Source organism: Lepidothrix coronata, unplaced genomic scaffold (genome assembly GCF_001604755.1).
Source record: "Lepidothrix coronata isolate B3197 unplaced genomic scaffold, Lepidothrix_coronata-1.0 Scaffold8, whole genome shotgun sequence".
Lineage (NCBI taxonomy): Eukaryota > Metazoa > Chordata > Aves > Passeriformes > Pipridae > Lepidothrix > Lepidothrix coronata.
Genome location: NW_016690188.1, coordinates 7206717 through 7225740, shown reverse-complemented (window position 1 = coordinate 7225740; position 19024 = coordinate 7206717). Strand labels below are relative to the sequence as shown.

Here is a 19024-nt window from a genome sequence, read left to right as displayed (position 1 = left end):
AAAATTTCACTATTAAAACTATGTGTTCAGTTTATGAAGACTTGCTTGATGAACCGGCTCTAAGAATGACACTAAATGCTATAGATAAGGAAAGAGAACATTTTTAATAGTAACATTCAGATGATGGCAGAGCTAAATAACCAGTTCAACTGAGATTCCTCTGTACTAAACAGTGATTTGGCAACTGGTGTGTGCCACCCACCATGGACAAACATAAAGCTCTCAGCCAACTTCACTTGCAAACCTCTGTCATACTAAGACTGGCTTTGACTAATCCAACTTTGGGCACCTAATTTAGATGCTTAGAGATGGAAATGACAGTCTGTGTTATGCAAAAATCGGAACACTTGGGTAGCAACAGCCTGAAGGGTGACCGCCAAGAAAGGAGATGACTAAAATAAGGTGAGATTAATCCAGACTTAAAATCTAGAAAAGCATTAGTTTCAATTCATGCAAGGAGAGAAGACAGTTTTTATGTTGTTTTGCACAGTCACTGGATTCAAATGAAACATATCTTCATGGTCCCCTTGTTAATGACACTAGCTGAGTTGTATGTACTTGGGTAATTTTCAGTCATCTGCCAATCTCAGCACAAAAGGACCAAACACAAACTAATAGGCAAACAGAGGGTTTATTAAACTAAGAATTTATGAGCTGTCATAAAATTGCCTTGACTAGTAAATATTTATGTTTGTTCTGGCTTTAGGAGAAAGGAACTTTCATTTTACGATCATTTGTTTATACCTAAAGGTTTCTTTTCAGGACTAAACCCCCATTTTGCTAAATATTAAGGAGTTAAGTGTCACTGATTTTGTAAGAGTATGATTGTATCTTGGCAGCAAGTATCGATTCTAAAATTCCCATTTCCTGACTGAAGAAAATTTTCAAGGACAAATAACTTTGAGATTACTTTGAATTACGTTATTCTAAAATTCAAGCTAACCCCTGGCCCTCTCACAGTTGATAAAAATCACATTTCATAGTTCCACTATGATTAGCTAATGGTAAGCTCAAAGCACTGTAGATGCCAACAAATAATATCATCTAGTTTTATGACAAATTTCTTCATGCATATTTATGAGCGCGTATCTAACGCACAAATAAACAGAAATATGCATGTTTTTGAAAGCAAAGGGATCTTGGCCTAAAATAAATTTAAAAAAAGGAAATCAAGTGTCTTAAGAAGGCTGATTTTAGCATATTGGTTTTGGATATTTCTGCGTATCAACATACGCATATTAGTTTCCCATATATACAAATCCTTTCGTGCATTGCAGACAACAAACACACATTTCCAGATTAATATGCATATCAATCCTTTTCTGTTCATATTTCTAGAAACACAAGTTTGCTTCTAAGAGTATATCAGGACTGTGCAGGCTTTTACAGTAGCTGATGATCTCCACCAGAATACCCCACTCTATGGTTTTACCATGTATTTGTTCACTAGCCTACTCAAGTCTAACCAGCAGCTTGATCTTAAGATCCATCTCTAATTGGTCAGTCTCTTACTATTAACATGCAAATATCATACCAAAGAAATTAAGGATTTGGGGACAATAGGACAGGGGGAAGTCACAGAAGAGATATCAATGACTAAATTGATACTCTGACTTCAACAACTCTTTGACAGCTGTGCTGTAGCCATTGATATAATTCTGAGTAAAGACAGTTCTACTGAAATCTTTCTAACAAAGAACAGACACAAGGTACATCAGCTGCAGGCAAATAACCATATCCATATAAAGAAGGAAAATATTACATGGAACAAAGGTAGCATAGCTGTAGTCACACAGATAAGTACGATCTGCAGGCTTGTTAAACTGAGGATTTGGGTAGTTCACTAGCTCTGCTTCTGGACCTGAATCTCATGAGAGGTGCAGCCCACCTTGCCAGTAACAGAGAGGGGCTAGGGCTGGATAGATACACTTCCCAGCCCAAGCACATGCCTCTATCACGTGGAAAGTGATCCCAAATGATCTTGCAAAAAGCTACAGGTTCAAAAACTAGGATGAGCATTTCCTGACTTATCCTAACCTAAATTATTCCTACAAACTTATTTCTCACAAAACCAACAACCGTGCATTTAGAAATGGCATCAATAAAATGTATTTTTTCAGTGTCATCTCACTCCTTCAGCACTAGGGCTAATAAGGATCCATCAAAGATTTCTGAGGCAGTGTTTGCATGCCTGAGCTGCAGTGAGCATATGCAGCAATGCTGGCACTGTCTGGAGGTGCTAGACTGGCTCTGTGTGTGACAAAGACTTGATAAGTGCTTGAGCCCCTCTGGGATTTCCAGGCAAACAGCGTGTCCTTAGCATCTCTCTGAACAAAGCACCCAGCCAGAAAAAAGGAACTACAGCCTTGCTGCAATAAAACAGCTGAGGGGAAAAAAAACCTGAGGAAAGAAAAGGGAGATTTGTAACTCAAAAGTGCTTTACTGTTGGTCTTAATTGCTATCCTAGGATTTTGCAATGAAACTCTGCTGTCTACGAAGCACGTGAATCACGGCAGTGCCAATGAATTTCTAGTACTAACATGAAGTAATGAATAAAATATATTAATGGCCACCAAACACAGTTATTTTACATTATGAATTATCTCCAGTGAGAAAGGGTTAGTTTATTTATTAGAGTTACTTTTATATTTCTGTAAATCTCCTTAGAGCATTAAATATTTTATAGCAGTTGTATCCTCAGCTGAGACAATTACCATAAAAACAAACAGATGAAATAGTTTTCATTTATCCTAAAATATAGATGTATCTTAATATTTTTATGAAACAAATTCAGAAATTGCACGTGATGTAGAGTACCTTTATAGAACCAGGTATTTAGATAGCAAGAGGTAACAGTATGGTTTGAGAAACTCTTGAGTCAATTATTTTAAGCAATATATAGAGGGATGTAAAAATCTTCATTTGAAACCTCGAACACTTCTGAATATCTAGCTTAAAAACTATTGCCTAGCATTCAGCCTGCAAGTTTATTTTCTGATAGACACATGCTGTTGAGCGTCTTTTCAACATTCAGAATATTTTCTTCTTCAGAGTTCTGCAGTTTCTCCAGAAAGAGATCTTCATGCCACCTCACAACTCTTCAATATTTCTGGTGTATGCAACAGCCTGACTCAAGCAAGGAAGATGTTTGTCACTGAGATTTCAGGTGTCCAGCTGACTGCACTGCAGGGCAGTAAAATCAGCCTTGGTGCAGTGGACTATGTGGGTCTTCCAATTTGGTGACCATCGCCTTCTGATGCAGGGAACTGACATTTTTGATTCATTTTCCCCCATAGTTTTGCAGTATATCTGTCCAGTGACCTTTACGACCTGAGGCAAAAATCATTTATTAAATAATTCTCTTGCAATCTTATAGTTGACGCATCTAATACTTCATATAGCAACAAGATTTGCCTTTGCTATTGTGAACAGTTTGATATATAAAGCTTTCTAATCTTTAATCAAAGATTTTTATAGTTATTGTTCAGGAATTCAGAGGAAATTATGCTTTTAAATAGGCAAGATGTTACAGCTATTTCATAAAGAAACGTAGAATGATAGACGGGTTTCTAACAGGGTCTGGAAGTTTAGCTTGTGAATGCCTGGAATATATAAGTTTCACCTAAAGTCACAAAAGCTATTACACTTCTATTACATTTATATCATAGAACATGTATAATCACATCAGTTACTGCAAAACACAGAGAAAGAAAAAAGTACAGAAAAAAAACATTTGCTCTCACTGCTGAGTTTTAGACACCACATTATGTTATGGCTCAGTCTTACTGAAAGAGCTTTTCTACTTACTATCAAAAAATGGACGTAGATACTTGTTGTATCCTTTTATTATTTTTTGTATAGTTGGAGGTAGAATTTCACTTTTTCCTTCAGCTTCAGGAACTTGCATTGACCTAAAAGCAATTGAAAATGAGGATGTTTTAAAAAGACATTATCAACTATAGCAGAGATGACATTCCAAGAAAACACTGTATTAGTTTCAAGGGTACTGTTGACTACTGTCCATCAGACAACATATTATGAAATAGATGCATGCTAGCATTTGGCAGCACTGTAAAAAAAAAATTCCAGAAAATATCAGATTTCATAATCTACATTAGTCTCTTATAGAAAAAAATATCACTTTCATAGCTTAAAGTCTATAGCTTCTTTAAATTTTATTATTTCTTAACTCTTCACCTGAGAAACAATCTTCTTTAATACTTTATCTGTAAACAGAGCATTATTGTTATAATCTAGGAATGTGGAAGAGATAATGACTTTATTTCAGTATTTAAAATTAAGCTTCTTTTTATGTAATGAAATACATTACATTTAGCTCTCAGAGAGAGACAGAAACCAACGTCAGAGACTAGTGCATAAAAACACTCTTAAAATTCTGCTTTCACAACACAATTTTTAAATAGGTTATAGAAATAATCCTTTTGGGCAAAGTCAGTGAAGCATAGTAAGAATTCAAATACCTTGTTTGTTCAGAAACAGCTACAGATACAATCCATAGAAGTAAATATAAAGAATCACAAACCCCATTTTTACCCTGGGGTCCCTGCAATGGTCCCATGGGGGGTTCAGGACATGACAGTCATTAGATGAATTAAGAGTCTAAGGAGGATATATACCAAAATTGTAATTCTTTACTCAGACTCCCTCAGGATTCATTTTTATATATCCCTCTTCACCTTTTATAGGCCTTAATGGTTAGCAGCTGTGGGGGGACACTTGTGGCCGTTAAGGGCTGTTACACTGTAGGTAGCAGTCCCACAGCCTTTTGCAACCAGACTTGTCTATCTCGCATTGGCCTCTTTAGCCACCAGCGCACTTGTACCAAATGTGGGTAAAGCCCTTCCCAAATCTTCGTTCGCAAAGCCTAGCCATGGTGCTGATGATGAAGCAGTCCCACAGCAAAAGATATTATAACCTTGCTCTTAATTTCTACCTAACCCCTAAGGTGAGCACCCCAAGACTGTGAGCAGGGTGTGCTCACCCATCACAGATTCAGGCTGTGCTCTTCATTAATTAAAACACAAATGGTACTGACCACTTGTTGCCAATGATTTGAGAAAAGTGGGGTATGAATTATGAAGGTGAGAAGCAGACAACTGATTGACTCACTGAGGCTCAGCTGGCTGCAAGCAGAGGCATTGTCTCTGCTGATGGAGAGCAGCCACCTATATATTCATCAGGAGAGAGGAGCTCTGTTTTTTACTTCCTTGCATGAGAACTGAGTGGTCACTAAAAGGGACTAGCTCTGCCCCTTAGCTCTCCTACAGTAGGTATCAAGAGCTGTAGCTCTGGTAGTTTGGCCCTGGGGAGAAGAAACAAATAGGTAAGGGGATACCAGTGTTTTGTGGTCTTTCTTAATACTGCTAAATCCTCACTGAATTTCTTATTCCCAGCTTTTCTTAGAGCTACTCCTGAAAACTCTGCTTGCTCTTCTGCATTATATTTCTCGGTCTTCTGTAGCTTGCCAAAGTTTGATCTTTTGTTTTTAATTTTGCTCTGTTTCTGAGAAAGTTTGAGTTGTTCTGTCAGGAAACTGTGGTTTTCATCCACTAGGAATAATCCAGCATCTTAAACTGGCAAAGCTTAAATGCTAAAATGATCTCACTGAATGCGCGTGGCCAAATCACACTGTGGTTTTTGATGTGGTGTCCACTGGCCTGAAGTGATGCTATTGATGTGTAATTTTCTACTCACCAGACCCTATTCCCACAGAAGTAGCTGTTTTTCATTAGCTGCCTTGTAATACATATAGTTTAGATATTTGAAGTCCTATATTCTCCCTTATTTTGTCCCTGTTTTTTTTTATTTCTGTATTGTTAGAGAACTATGTTATTACTTTACTCAACCTTAAGAGTGGTCTTGAGTAATGCCAGCATTGAAATAAGGGAAGTTTCTCCTGTAAGTTTTGTCCTAAAGAAACAAACACACCTCAAATTGAGTTGAAATATGAATCCAAAGACCTGTTTTATGTTGCACAAAGGTGTTAAAATTGGAAATGTACTTGAATGTAATTGATTTCTTAAATACTGTACTTCTAATTGATATCTAGGCTTTTGTAATTTACATATAAATTTTAGCTAAGTGTTTAGTGACCTGCATGAGTTTAATTTCACAGCAGAACTGGATTGTTCTTGAATAAGTCTTACACACTGTGAAACATAAAGGAAAACTTGTTTCTTTTCCAGTGCAAGGGTATAATATTATTCTGCTGATCAGTATGCAATTGTAGAGAGCTCTGATTCATTATCGTTAACAGCTATTTTCTGAAATATAGCTTTAAAACTTTTTATGAAAGTCCTTCCCTTAAATCACCTGAGATAATTCATAATTCCCCTCATTAAAACATGATGTGTAGCTTTGTATCACTGGTCTTTTGAATGTTATGGTTAAGTAAGAACGTGTTGGCCTGGGAAAGCTGTTGTGCAGTAATTGAGGCTCTGAATTAACAAGGCACTGTCCCTTGTGTGCTATCTGGCCATACAGCCTTTGAGAAGACCTATAAGCCAATATGTGAGAGGAACCTGATGCCTCCTAAATGTGTGTGGTGTTACCATCCTGGTAACTTTGGGGATACTCAGAAGCAGATTGTCAGTGTTGAAAGACAAGGAATCTACAGAAGTTATGTGCATTAAGGGGTTCAGCTTTTCTGTGTTTTAAGGGATGATGCTCTGTTTCCTTTAAAGTGCTCTTTGATTCACATCCTCTCTTCATTGCTAAGCAAGAGTGAGCTCACAGCTCCAAACATTCACAAAGGATAAAAGTAAAAGCTGAGATTCATTCCACTTATGCATGTACATCTTCTCATCAATTCATCTAAGCTTCTCTTTTACCCAGTATTTCTGTTGTTATATTTAACTATGTGTTTTATAGTTAAATGCAGATTATGTTTTAGTTCCTTCATTTTCTTAATGTATGTGAGATACATTGGCATGCATTTAAGTATGGAATTGCCTTGAAACAGCTGTTCCAGCCACTGAGGAGAGAACATGCTTTTACAGAACCAAACTGAGTATATTTGTCAGCTGGGAATATCTATCTGTTCTGGGCTGTCAGTGCTTTAAATGCTTTAACTCATCAGGTTCAATGACCTATGCTTGCTTTCATAAAATCTGAATTGCAATTATTTATTTTCCCTAATTATTCTTATGGCTCAAAAACTTAGTATTTTTATGGGCTTGGCTAAACTTGGAAGGCACAACAACTGCTTGTTATTTAAGACACTTTCAAGTTAGTGTCTTAACAGAATGGGGTAACTGGAGGGGAAAGAGGGAACACTTGCCGTAAACCATAGTATATATCACCACTTTAAGCAAAAGTACAGTCTAGACACGTACGAGAATATTATTCCTGGCTATTTTTTGTCAGAAGTTATGTATCATGAAAGAGACAGAAACACCTTAGAACTGAGGGAAGATAAACAAAATGCCAGATACAGTCTGAGCAAGCTTTTGAAGCACTCCCCTCAGGAAAACAAGAACAAAAAAAGCTTTATTTCAGGCAATTCACTGACAGGAAAAGGGTTTACAGATGTAAATAAAGGTGTTACTTCTGGTTTCATACTTGTGCTCAACGATAAGGTTTTTTTATGGTCTTTATAGATAAACTGTAGCAAAATCTACTACATCACTGATTAATTCTCTGCAAAACAGACAGTACTGTCACCATTTTTTTGTTAAATGGTGAGGTTGAAACTGTAGTATTATGCTACCACCTACCAGATACAGGAACAAACATTGAAGTGACATATGTACTCTTAAGCTCAGTCAAAAAAAAAAGAAGTAAACATCCCACAGAATTTTCTGTCTCTAGCTCCATAAACCCAGGCTAACATTCTTTAATTTGAAAACACTCTTTCTGAAACAAATGAGAGCCCTTTTTAGGACTACATAGCATACATTTACTTAAGCTGATTCCTGATAATGATTTGAACTGCGTGTTCTATTGACTACTCAGATAAATTTGCCTCAATTTTTTCATTTCTACTTAAAAAAAATTAAAAATACTCCTGGGCTACTCCCCAGATATAGATTTTAATACTAAAAATGGGCCCTTGATGTGATTGTAATGTAATTTAATGTCAAGTCCTGAAAGTGAAGTTAAGAAGTGTCATTCAGGAAGGGAGAGACAGAAAGGGAAAAAAAACAACCCCACACCATTACTGATTATAAAGTACTCACTAGAGGAAACTCTCTTCACACATTAACCAGAGCTTATACAGGTGGGTTATCTAAGGGACCACTTGGGGAGAAATCATGTTCCTTGCTTTGGGTGCACCTCAGCCCTTGGATATTGCTCAGAAATATTTCTGTGTTTTAGTGCCAAGCAGGATCGGTTTTGTTTTAAACAGCACTTTCACAAACACCTCTGCACTGGAAAAATGCATTTGTATACCTAAGCATCATCCTGTCTGTGAGATAACCAAGGGACAGAGCTGCTTCTCTGCCTGTGTTTGGATTTGGGTGCAACAGGACGACATCAGCTCAGTGCAGTGCACGTGTATCTAAGCTAAACAGGTGTTGTGCATTCACGTGACTCCCATGGATACTACACAGGAATGAACTCTGTGCTTCTGGATACTCAGAGCCATATGAAGCTGTAAGAAAATTCATAAAGTCTGTCTGATAATAATGAAGGCAACTATATACCACAGGCTGAGCTTCTGGGGGAATTTTGCCTCCTTATTACTTAGATGCTTCTGAAATTTTGTTAATCTCCTAGCAATGTTTTATTATTGCTAAGCCATAAGTCATCTAGTTATTACAGAATGTGGCGAGTCTCAGCTGATGAGGAAGGAAGGTGGAATTAGAGCAAGTGTGTTCTGGACGAAGACCTCTTTATAGTACTGAAAAAGGTGGGGGAAGTAGATGCTTTAAACTCCCTTTCAGCAGACTGTTCCACCTGCCCCTACAACTGGGTGAAAGTCTGTTTGCACACCCACTTGAGCTAAAGCTCAGGCTGAATCTTATACTGAGGAATTTAGTGAGACATAAAGTAGGTTAGGCAATTCTAGATAGAAAATTGGCTCACAGGCTTTAAATACTTCAGTTGAAGCTGATGGTGACAATGTTTAACCATCCATGCCTACATTTTCTTATTAGAATTACTTATAAAGAATATTTTTCCCCATTTTTTTATCAGCAATATATTTTAAGTGCTCCATTTCTATCTTAAGTTTTTTTGTCATGGCAACTATACTTTTAGAAGGGTTGCTTGTACACAGAAGGGATCATTTTCACTTTCCAGCTTAACACAACTCAGATTTCCTCAAGACTTCACAATTTCATCAACAGAGAATAAGAAAACAGTATTTTAAAGAGGTAATTCTTTCTAAGATACTCTCCTTTTAGTGCACAGTGATGATTTTACTATCTCAAGCTTGTAGTAAATCCAGGTGGACTGTGTGCTTCTGTCCTTGGGCAAGGTACTATGCTACAGGCAAGGACCTTGTGCTCGTCTAAATTTGTTAAGCATCTGAAATGCTATTCACACTCTCTACCCAGTCATCCTCCATCCAATGGATCATTTGTTTAAGTTAAATTTCATTCTTTTTTTCCCTATCCATGTTTCCAATTAAAAAAATCTGTAACTCAATCCAGGCAGCTGAGATTCATGAAGTTCAGTCCTGTATTTCTGTTATTAATACCCCGGTTCTTTAATATTTGTAAGAGACAAGATTCAACTGTCAAGAGGATTTAACTTTGTTACCTGGTCAGATATCTTTCTAATTATAAGTAAATTTATTATAAAATAACAGATAATATTATAAATTGAAGAAATAATATTTTTTTAGCAAATAATTCTTACCTATAGAGGAACAATAGAAAAAGGGCTCTCAGACTGCAGCACTTAAGATTATACATTGTCACAAGTTGTTTCAGAAGTTCTTTTGGCTCCTAAAAACAAAAGGTACAGAGGTAATGTTTTACAACGCATTTGCTTTTCAAATACACTAACTTCCCAAGGTTTTCAACACTTGTATCTTGAATGGCTTCTACTATAAATGTATTGGTAAATATCCACATCAATTAGAAGACTCTCAAAACTTCAAAAAAAGAGATGGCATCAGGATTTATTTAACTTACCAACAGAAGATGCATTCCAGTAACCTATAGCTCTTTCGTTTTCACCTCTCTCTTTTAAATATTAAGAAAATTGCTAAAAATATAAATATATATATTATACATAAATATATAAAAAATAATGTAATCCTGTGCAGGAGAATTGCAAACACTGAATTTTTTCTTTCCTATTCATGCTTGTAAATGAGTGCATCTCTGGCACATCAGTGCACTCCTTGTAATGGAAACACATAACCCCATCATAGAACACAGAGTTGTTTAAGAGCAACATCTCAGGTTCATGGGTAGTATCCATACCTATGATATGTAACTTTGCTAATCCTTTTGTTTACAAGAAAAAATGAAATTACATGCTTCTACCTCTAGCTATTAAAAAAAAAAATCCTTTGACCCTATATAAATAATCATATATAAGCATCCACATTCTAAGAATGTTTGGCTGAGGCAAGATGTTTTCTTCTGAATGGGATTTCTTTGCTTTTGTCAGTGTGATTCACATCCAGAATGGTTATTTTAAGTAATCTGTCAGCTCTGTAATCCACTTGTGGATGAAAAGAGTATCAATCCATAGTTTAATGCAGTCATGCAACAGATCTGAAATTCACAGACTGTGCACACTTTTGCTATATTTCATCAGAGCAGAGAAATGTTGTTTTTCAGACTTGCTTCAAAACTTTAAAAAACCCCACATGACAGGAATGTTACCTACCGAGAATCTGCAAAATAATATTTAAATGTTAATAAATAAAAATGAAATATCTGTTGCAGGTTTTAGGAAGGGACAATCAAACATAATGTTTTCAGTGTCCAGAATGAGTTTTGCAGGAGTATCTTGCAGTTTAATTTCCCAATAAATTGCTACTAGTAAAGAATTTGAAGCTTCGCAACTTGAAGCTTTGTTTCACCATCCTTTAGTAACCAATGTAAAATGTTAGCAAACTTTTTTAACCCCAAAGTAATTTTCCATTCAGTCTGTAGTTCTAGTAAGAGTAATACTAGTGGTATTTACTTAAATTAATGCCATGTGAATGGTACATGACTTTTATGTAACAGTGAAGTGACAAAATGAGTTGTTAATGTCTCCAAAGAAAAAGGAAAGCCATTTAAATGGCTTTTAAAACGAGTAAACATTCTCAGCATCTTTGATACTTTAGGCATACACCAGCCTGATAAATATTAATGTCAAAATAAATCATATACTCCTCCTGACTTCCACAGAAAATCACGCATGAGACGTTAAGAGAGCTGGTAATAGGAAAAAACAGCACAAATGGGCAGATGGTGTTGTCAGAACATTGCTCTCTACATGCTGATTCTGTAACACTCCTGGTGCAGATCGTGGGATCTCTTTTGTGTGTCTCATTTTGGGCTTGGATGCTTTCTACATTCATTATGTTTATCTCACAGGAAAATACGCTAAAAATAAAAAGCCTCTTACCGACTTTATAAGTACTTCATAAAGCTGCTTGTACATTTAGCTTTTGAATTGCTACTATGAGCTCCTAATATGTCTGAAGATCCTTTATAAACAGATTAAGGGAACCTATGGATATTTCTGTACTTATTTGATTTTAGCTTTTACAGTACTGAAGATCAAAAGGAGTAGGCTGATTACTGATTTCTTTCTAAAGCAGCTAGTTTACCTTTAGATCTTTACCAACACCCAATACAGCAATTTTATGGGAGGATGGGGTGGAGGATTTTGGTCTTTAACATATGAAAAGTCAAATCCATACTACAGTGCATGGATTACTTTTGTATGCTCAGGAAGAGAGAGCGTGGAAATAACAGGAAGGACAGCATCTGTAATTTCTATATAAGAAATACTAATCAAGAGATCTAATTGCCATGTCAACTGGCATCCCATCACTGCAAAGAGACACTGCATGCCAGTCACAGAAGAGAATTGGGCAGCTATTGAAGTCTTAAGAGGTTTCACAGCTAATACTTAAGCTGGATATATAAATCTCTGCTGCATGTGTGTACACGCTTGCATGCACGCACACATTTTCTCTGCTGCCCCTTTTTATGAGGCTTACTGAGCTGGTTTGTTCTGTTGAAAAGCCTGCCTCTTGGCATGTTTGCACATCTGGACCTTTCCTGTCATGCATTTCTTTGTCAAATACTATACATTCACAGCAGGATTACTTCTTGCTTATGTGTACCTATGTAACTACTGGTATTTAAAACTAGTTCAGCAGAACCCATAATATTTTCCTCTCTCACAGAGCCTAGAAAAAGACACAACTTGTTTTCCGCAAAGAATATTGAGCCACTTGGTTTAACTAGACAGACTTCATGATGTCCAGACTATTATGCATATATTGACACATCTTCATGTTCTAAACATATCATTAAGTAATTGAGGTGAAGGTAAAAAATCTGCCCCAGTTTCTCATACGATTAGACAACAACACTTTTCTACTTTAAATCACATCAGATTAGGACTGTAAATGCTATCTAATGTTTTGGCATTTCTCTTGGGAATTCAGTATTTATTATCTTCAGCATGACAGGAAAAGTGAATTATGCAAGTTTCACAAACTTTTGAGATTAAAATGGGATGAGGCAGATAGCTGGCAGAGGTAGTAGTAGTATCCTAAAATTTCACTGGAAGTGAATTTTGTGTGAATGAATCAAAGGATGAGATGCCTGTTATACCAAAATATCTTATGTGCCAGTGGATGCATGGGAAAGACTAAAAATTATTAGATAATACACTTTGTCATATGGTAGTAGCCATATGCCTGAATTCCCATGGCTGTTACTGCAGGCATCTAAAACCATGTGTAGAATTATCTTAAAATAAAAAGCAGATGGTCGGTTTTAGAATATCAGCTGAATTAGCATTGCAGTTGCATTTTACTTCCTGATCCAAACTGTTGAATGATAGTGCCTTTAAATGCTTGACTGAAAAGCAGCTAGAAAGTCAGAAGCAATTCACCCACAATGCCAGGGAAGTACCACTACCTCCCCTGCTCTGGATTCTCCTACTTGCACTGTCTACTAGAACTGCAATGTAACCAGTGAGATTTTATATTCTTTCCTTCATCCTCTGTTAGATCAATATGAACCAACTGGAGGGGAAATGATGGAAAGCTGGAAATACTAAGGACTCAGTGCGAGAAAGGTAGTGGGGAAATGGAAGGCAGCTACAAGATAAGATTAAAAGTAGAGAGGCAGACAAAAAAAAGGAAAAACACCTACAGGATATGGCCCCAAAATGCCACTGTCACTTGCAGATTCTTCACTCATTCTTCACTCCTACCTTTGCTTTTATTAAATTGGCACCTGACACTGTATTGCCATTTTCATTGGCTTCTCTTGTTCTGATCGGTCTTCCTTACTATTTTAATTTCCAAGTTACACAGAAAATAATTTATTTCCCTTCAGCTGGCAACTAAGCCCCACACAGTTTCTCACTCACTACTGCCTTGTGGGGAGAGAACTGGAAGAATAAAAGTGAGAAAACTTATTGGTTGAGATAAAGAGAATCTAACAGGTGAAGCAAAAGCCATGGGTGTAGGCAGGTGTTCAGCCATCCCCAGGAAAACAGGGCTCCATCGTGTGTGATGGTGACTAGAGAAGACAAATGCCGTCACTCTGAGTGCCACCCATCTCCCACCCCTTATTCCCCCAACATTATATTCTGAGCATGACACCATATGGCATGGAATATCCCTTGGGTCAGCTGTCTCAGCTGTTTTCCCTCCCAACTTCTTGTGCACCTCCAGCCTCCTCACTGGTGGGGTGATGTGAAAAGCACAAAAGGCTCTGTGCAAGCTCTGCTCAGCAATAACTAAAACTTCCCTGTAATATCAGGACTGTTTTCAGCACAAATTCAAAACACAGCCCCATACCAGCTACTGTGAAGAAAAGTAAATCTACCCCAGCCAAAACCACCACGGCTTGGAAAAGTCAACTGCGTACAACAGACTGACAGTAGCCACTAACAGAAAGCACTTTCTGGAATAAAGTGCTGTGCTATCTGTCTTTGTTAATCTGGATGCCTGTTTATAATAGCTGTAGTTTCGTGATACTTCCTAAGTGTCCCTGAAATATACAGATCATGAAAGAGAAGGAAATGCAAAATTTTCACACATGAAAATAATTTTTCTTTTTAGGATTAATACTGCAGAGTCCGCAGCTTGAGTGAAAAGTATCAAGAGAGTTTTTTTAATGGGGCAAATTAGAAAGAAGGAATAAAACACAGCAGCAGCAAAACTCCAGGTCTAACTGGAGAATTGACTGATGAAAGTGGACAAACGCATGTGTCTGCATCCTATTACAAGGGGCACCCTCTTATTTGGCTGACAAACTGGCTTTTGGCATACCAGCTAGCTTGTTTCTAAACCTTAGGCACATCTGACCTTGCCTAGCACAGGCATAAACCATGTAGGTCTCCTTGGGCAAGTAATCAAAGTAGGATTGGAAAGTAGCTGTCTTGTCATGTTTTCTTTACAGACAGGCAGTACAGGAGCCATCTGTTATGACAGTGTTATGTTAGCAATTGGACGGATGTTAGATCTCTACTGGTGCTGCATCTGGCAATAGTTCAAAGTGAAATACTGGATTCTAGTTATGCTATAATGTTCTGATCAATATGGCACATGTGCCAGGTAATAGAAAGTGTCACTTTCTCAAGGAAACACTTGGGAAGTTACTCCAATCTGAAAGCATGTTCTCAAGTTCTGTGCTCTGCGATGTTTTGTCAAAGATATTGTTCAAGAGCAGAAGGTCATATTGTTAAAATAAGTAGAATGAATTTAAGATTTACCAGAAATGAAAACTGCTTCTCTGATGTAGCAAAATGACCTGTAAGTGAAACTCCATAATTAAAAATCATTTATATATGTATAAGGCATTTCATGAGTCTAAAGCTTTCCCAAATAAATCTGTATCACAAATATGTTTGTTTATTAAAAAAAAATAGTACAGCAAGATTTCAGGCTGTATCAGCAACAACTCACTTATTTCAATGTCACAAATAACGTACAAGTTAACATGTAAAATCACTGTCCTCAAAATACACCTTCTGGAAGGTCAGAATCAAAGTCAAACAAATCTTTTGTTGCAGCCATTTTAAATTTTTTTTTGGTATCAGCACATCTAACCACAAAAGGAGTAAGGACTAGCCATTAATATTTACATAATTAAGTATATGAGTACTGTCTAACTGTTAGAGACATTCGGTGCTCTAGATTGAGCTCTGTATTTCTTGCCAAGTTCCCTGCACTATCAATGTCATGAACATCGAAGACTTAGAGTAACTTGCATACCCTATAATAAGATTATTTTATATGTTTATCTGTTGTTTTCACTCTGTGCATTTTGAATAGATTACATATTGTGGATTAGCTGGGAAATAACTGGCAAAGATGCTGTTAGTGTTATACGGTTTTTCTGGAAAATGAATTTCAGATGCATAACAACTGGGTGTTTAGGATGACAATACAATTCTAGGAGTTACCTTCATGAGGCAAGTGCCAGATGTCCTATTTCCAACCAGCATAACACTGAACTGAAAGGTTTCAACAATGTACAGAAATGGATGTGGTAATAAGCATTCACAGAATAGATTTTAAGAAACAAATGTGTTCATATAACTGCTTAAAGCTAGTGCTCATTATGAAGTCTGCTTATATCTATTAACAAATCTATTGCAAATGTGTTATACAGGCTATTTTCTAGTTAAAAAAGGCAGTGAACTATCTCCACTTTGTTCCTAAATATGGTATTAGAGAGCTGACAATCTAAAGTTTAGCAGATTAGTGGTGTTTTGAGTCATGGCTGATGTTTACTGCCGTTTGTAATTATCCAAACAAATCATAAGTGTATGGGGTTCTTAATGGTTGTTTAGACGTGTATGTAGACTTTTTTACTTAAATCTTTTGCTCTGTACATCGCAGTTCTGTTGTCTGGGCAGCTGGACCTCTACATAACTCTGCAAATGTTTGGGTCTTCTGGTACCAAACTACAGGTCTCTAAAATCTGAGACTTTCACTGCCTTTTTAAGGTGTATGTCAATACTTTCAGATACCTCCACACTCAATCCTGTAGACAGGGATTATCTTCTGCCACACTAGTCTCACAGTCACAAGTCACAGCCCACCCATGTGGCTTCAGTAGAGCAGAGAGGCTGTTTTCCTGCAGTTTAATGGATGAGTGGGTTTGGGTTGAGTCAGAGGTAGGTAACCTTCAGAGGCTGCAAATGATGAATGAAACCTCAAAGGCACCTTTACAAAGGTTTTGACTGTGCAGGGAGGTGCAAACACTGTGGCTCACACTGATGGCTTGGGTGGTCTTCCATCAACCATCTGAGACCTCACAGCTGTCTAGGTGAGCACTTTAGGTCACTAGGTTTCTAAAGCTTACCCACAAGTGTGGGCTGAGAGCAGATATAGAGCTACTGCAGCACTGATACCATACTTCACTACTGACACAGACCAGGGTAATGTGGTTTTATAGCCTGTAGCAAATATGGAGACAGTTCTGTTTGGGCACTATCAAAACAGACATGATTAATATAAATAGTTGAAAATCCAGAAGATTGGACAGAATATGCTGGCTGGGATTAAGAAAATAACAACTTGATTTGAAAAGACAGATGAAATCCTGTCTTTCTGATGTCAGCTTAAATTATTGTTCCTTATGAAAGTTAACAGATCTAGAATATTCTAACCCTTAACCTGGAGGAGAGTCTCCCCACGTAGACCCTGATGAATGCCTAAGCAAAGCTCACAGTCTCAAATTGCAGAAACTATCCAGGACCCAACTATTGTGCCTGCAGCTTCCCTCCATGCGGCCTCTGGCATGGGAGAATGAGGGTCATGTCAATTTATGTCACTGAACACATGCTCGAGGCCGTGAGGGAAAAATAATAGCCCTGCGGTAGCAGATTAGGCTCAATCATATCCATCTTCTCTCCTCACTGAATATTTTGCAATGTGCCTTTGAGATGTACGACAGAAAATCAGTCCCTTGGTCTGCAATTAATTTTGTTTGCAGTTGCAAAGACTTGTTAGTTTGGGGGGAAAGGGGAAGAAAGGAGGGAATCTACCCCAGTGATGCCTTTTTTTTTCCATGCAAGTTGTGAATTTGAACCATAGATTTTTCTGGTTTTCCTATTGTTATGCATGTCTGAAACCTTCTAGAAAAAGTTTTATTTTTCTGAGTCCTGAAATGAACGCTTCTCAGTTTGAGTCCAAGGTCTAATTCATCACTGAGTTGGTAAATGTCCTGTAACCAGATTTACAAACTAACCATTCTCAGCAGTGCAACAGGACGAAAGACCAGAAAGAAGAAAATCCATGATCAAAGCAGTTTAGGGTTTTTACAATCAAGGAAGCTCTTGTATTTGAAATTACAAATTAATATAATTAAAACTACTTAGAAGAATCACATATTTTAGCAAATTGTAATCACAGGAAAAAATGCTTTTAATTGTGAATGTTGTCAAAGTTAAATATCCTGGGCTCAGCTGCACACTTTTGTACCAGTAAAGTTGAAGTCAGAGGAGTTATTCTGACTGAAATGTGGAACTGAGCTCAAAGTCATAAGGAATTCAGTCTAAGAGGAAATCACACAAGCAGCTTTGAAAGCAAGTAGCATTTTCCAATAAAATATGTATTTGATATTTTTTCCACTGATACAGATTTAACTAATCTTCCCATGTGGTAAGTGTGTGACTGTTGCAGGATCTTCCTTTCCTTTAAGTACAAACTTCTTTAGCTTTATTCTATGACAGGTCATTAGAATTACTTGGAGTTGTCATGATGAAGAACAACCTTTAAGAACCCTATTTATAAAGTTTCAATAGACATTGTGTATATAGGCAGTTGATTTTTTTATATAATTAGAAAAAAAAAAAAAGCCTGCTAGAGAAATAAAATGCTCTCATTCAATTCAAGTATTCCCTTTCTTCATTACTTGGTGCCCAACAACAGGCTTAATCAACATGATCTACTTTCATTTAAATATTATACATCTTTTTAAGTACTAGCACATTGTTCATCCACATATTCATTTGAGGTGAGATGTGCAGATTTGATAGGGAATTGGAGAAGGGGGGAAATGGGAGCTGGCTCTTACATTATCTTTCTGGGAGAAGTTTCTCCAAGTGCCATTCACTGTTCTTAAAAAAGAGATTTTGAAGGCTTTTGGGGGGACACTCTCTTCTTAGATTTGACCTATTTCATTAATAGACATTTGAGTTGTTCTGAGTTATTTTAATCCAGCCAAATAACCATACCTCAGAGAGGAAAAACTAAATTAAAAATTAAACAAAAACAAAAACAAAACAAAAAAAAAAAAAAAAAAAAAAAAAAAAAAAAAAAAAAAAAAAAAAAAAAAAAAAAAAAAAAAAAAAAAAAAAAACAAAACAAAAAAAACCAGACACAACTGAGCGGAGGGGGAGGGATCAGAAGGGAAGGCAGGAGTGCCCCCGGGAGAGGAGCGGTGCAGGGGACAGGCTCCCGGCGGGAGGTGCCGCGTTCCCGAGCCCAGCGCGCCTTACCTGAGCCGGGGCCGCGGCCCCGCGGCGGGAGCTCCGCGCAGCCTGGCAGCCGGCCGAGCACTGCGGGGCCGCCGCGACGCGGGTTCGAGCCCGCCCACGGCCGGGAGTGGGCGGCAGAGGGAGAAGGCCCCCCTGTCATTGTAGCTCAAGCCCCCATAGGTGCCTCTAAGCAGCATTGCCCCTTCCCTGCCCCTCCTCCTTTGCTTAATCTCGCTTCCATCCGTTTTCAGTTTGCAGTGTGTTTGGGGGAAAGGATGCTGGGCAGAGAAGTGGTGAGGGATCCCTGACAGATAAAAGTCTCGGGGGGCAACGCCTCCCACGGCTTCTTTGTTTGCCATGCCTCTGTAGCAGAGCTTGCATGAAACTTCCTGCTTATTGCCTCGGTTTTCTTCTTGCAATTGGCACATCC

General features: G+C 37.6%; 1 protein-coding gene across 2 annotated transcripts in view; it reads right to left on the bottom strand.

Moving 5' to 3' along the window:
• Positions 1–18654, bottom strand: part of LOC108510047 (gamma-aminobutyric acid receptor subunit pi-like) — a 47487-nt gene extending 28833 nt beyond the window's left edge. Inside the window, exons 1-3 of one of the 2 annotated variants that reach the window (XM_017839690.1) lie at positions 18616–18654; positions 9826–9914; positions 3808–3911 (exon numbers count right to left, since the gene is read on the bottom strand). In XM_017839690.1, the coding sequence (XP_017695179.1) occupies positions 3808–3911; positions 9826–9881 (160 nt within the window). In that variant the 5' untranslated portion in view covers positions 9882–9914; positions 18616–18654. Of the gene's footprint in view, positions 1–2817; positions 2895–3807; positions 3912–9825; positions 9915–18615 lie in introns of those variants that run through there. The other variant, XM_017839698.1, reaches the window with a different exon arrangement.
• Positions 18655–19024: the final 370 nt, after the last annotated feature.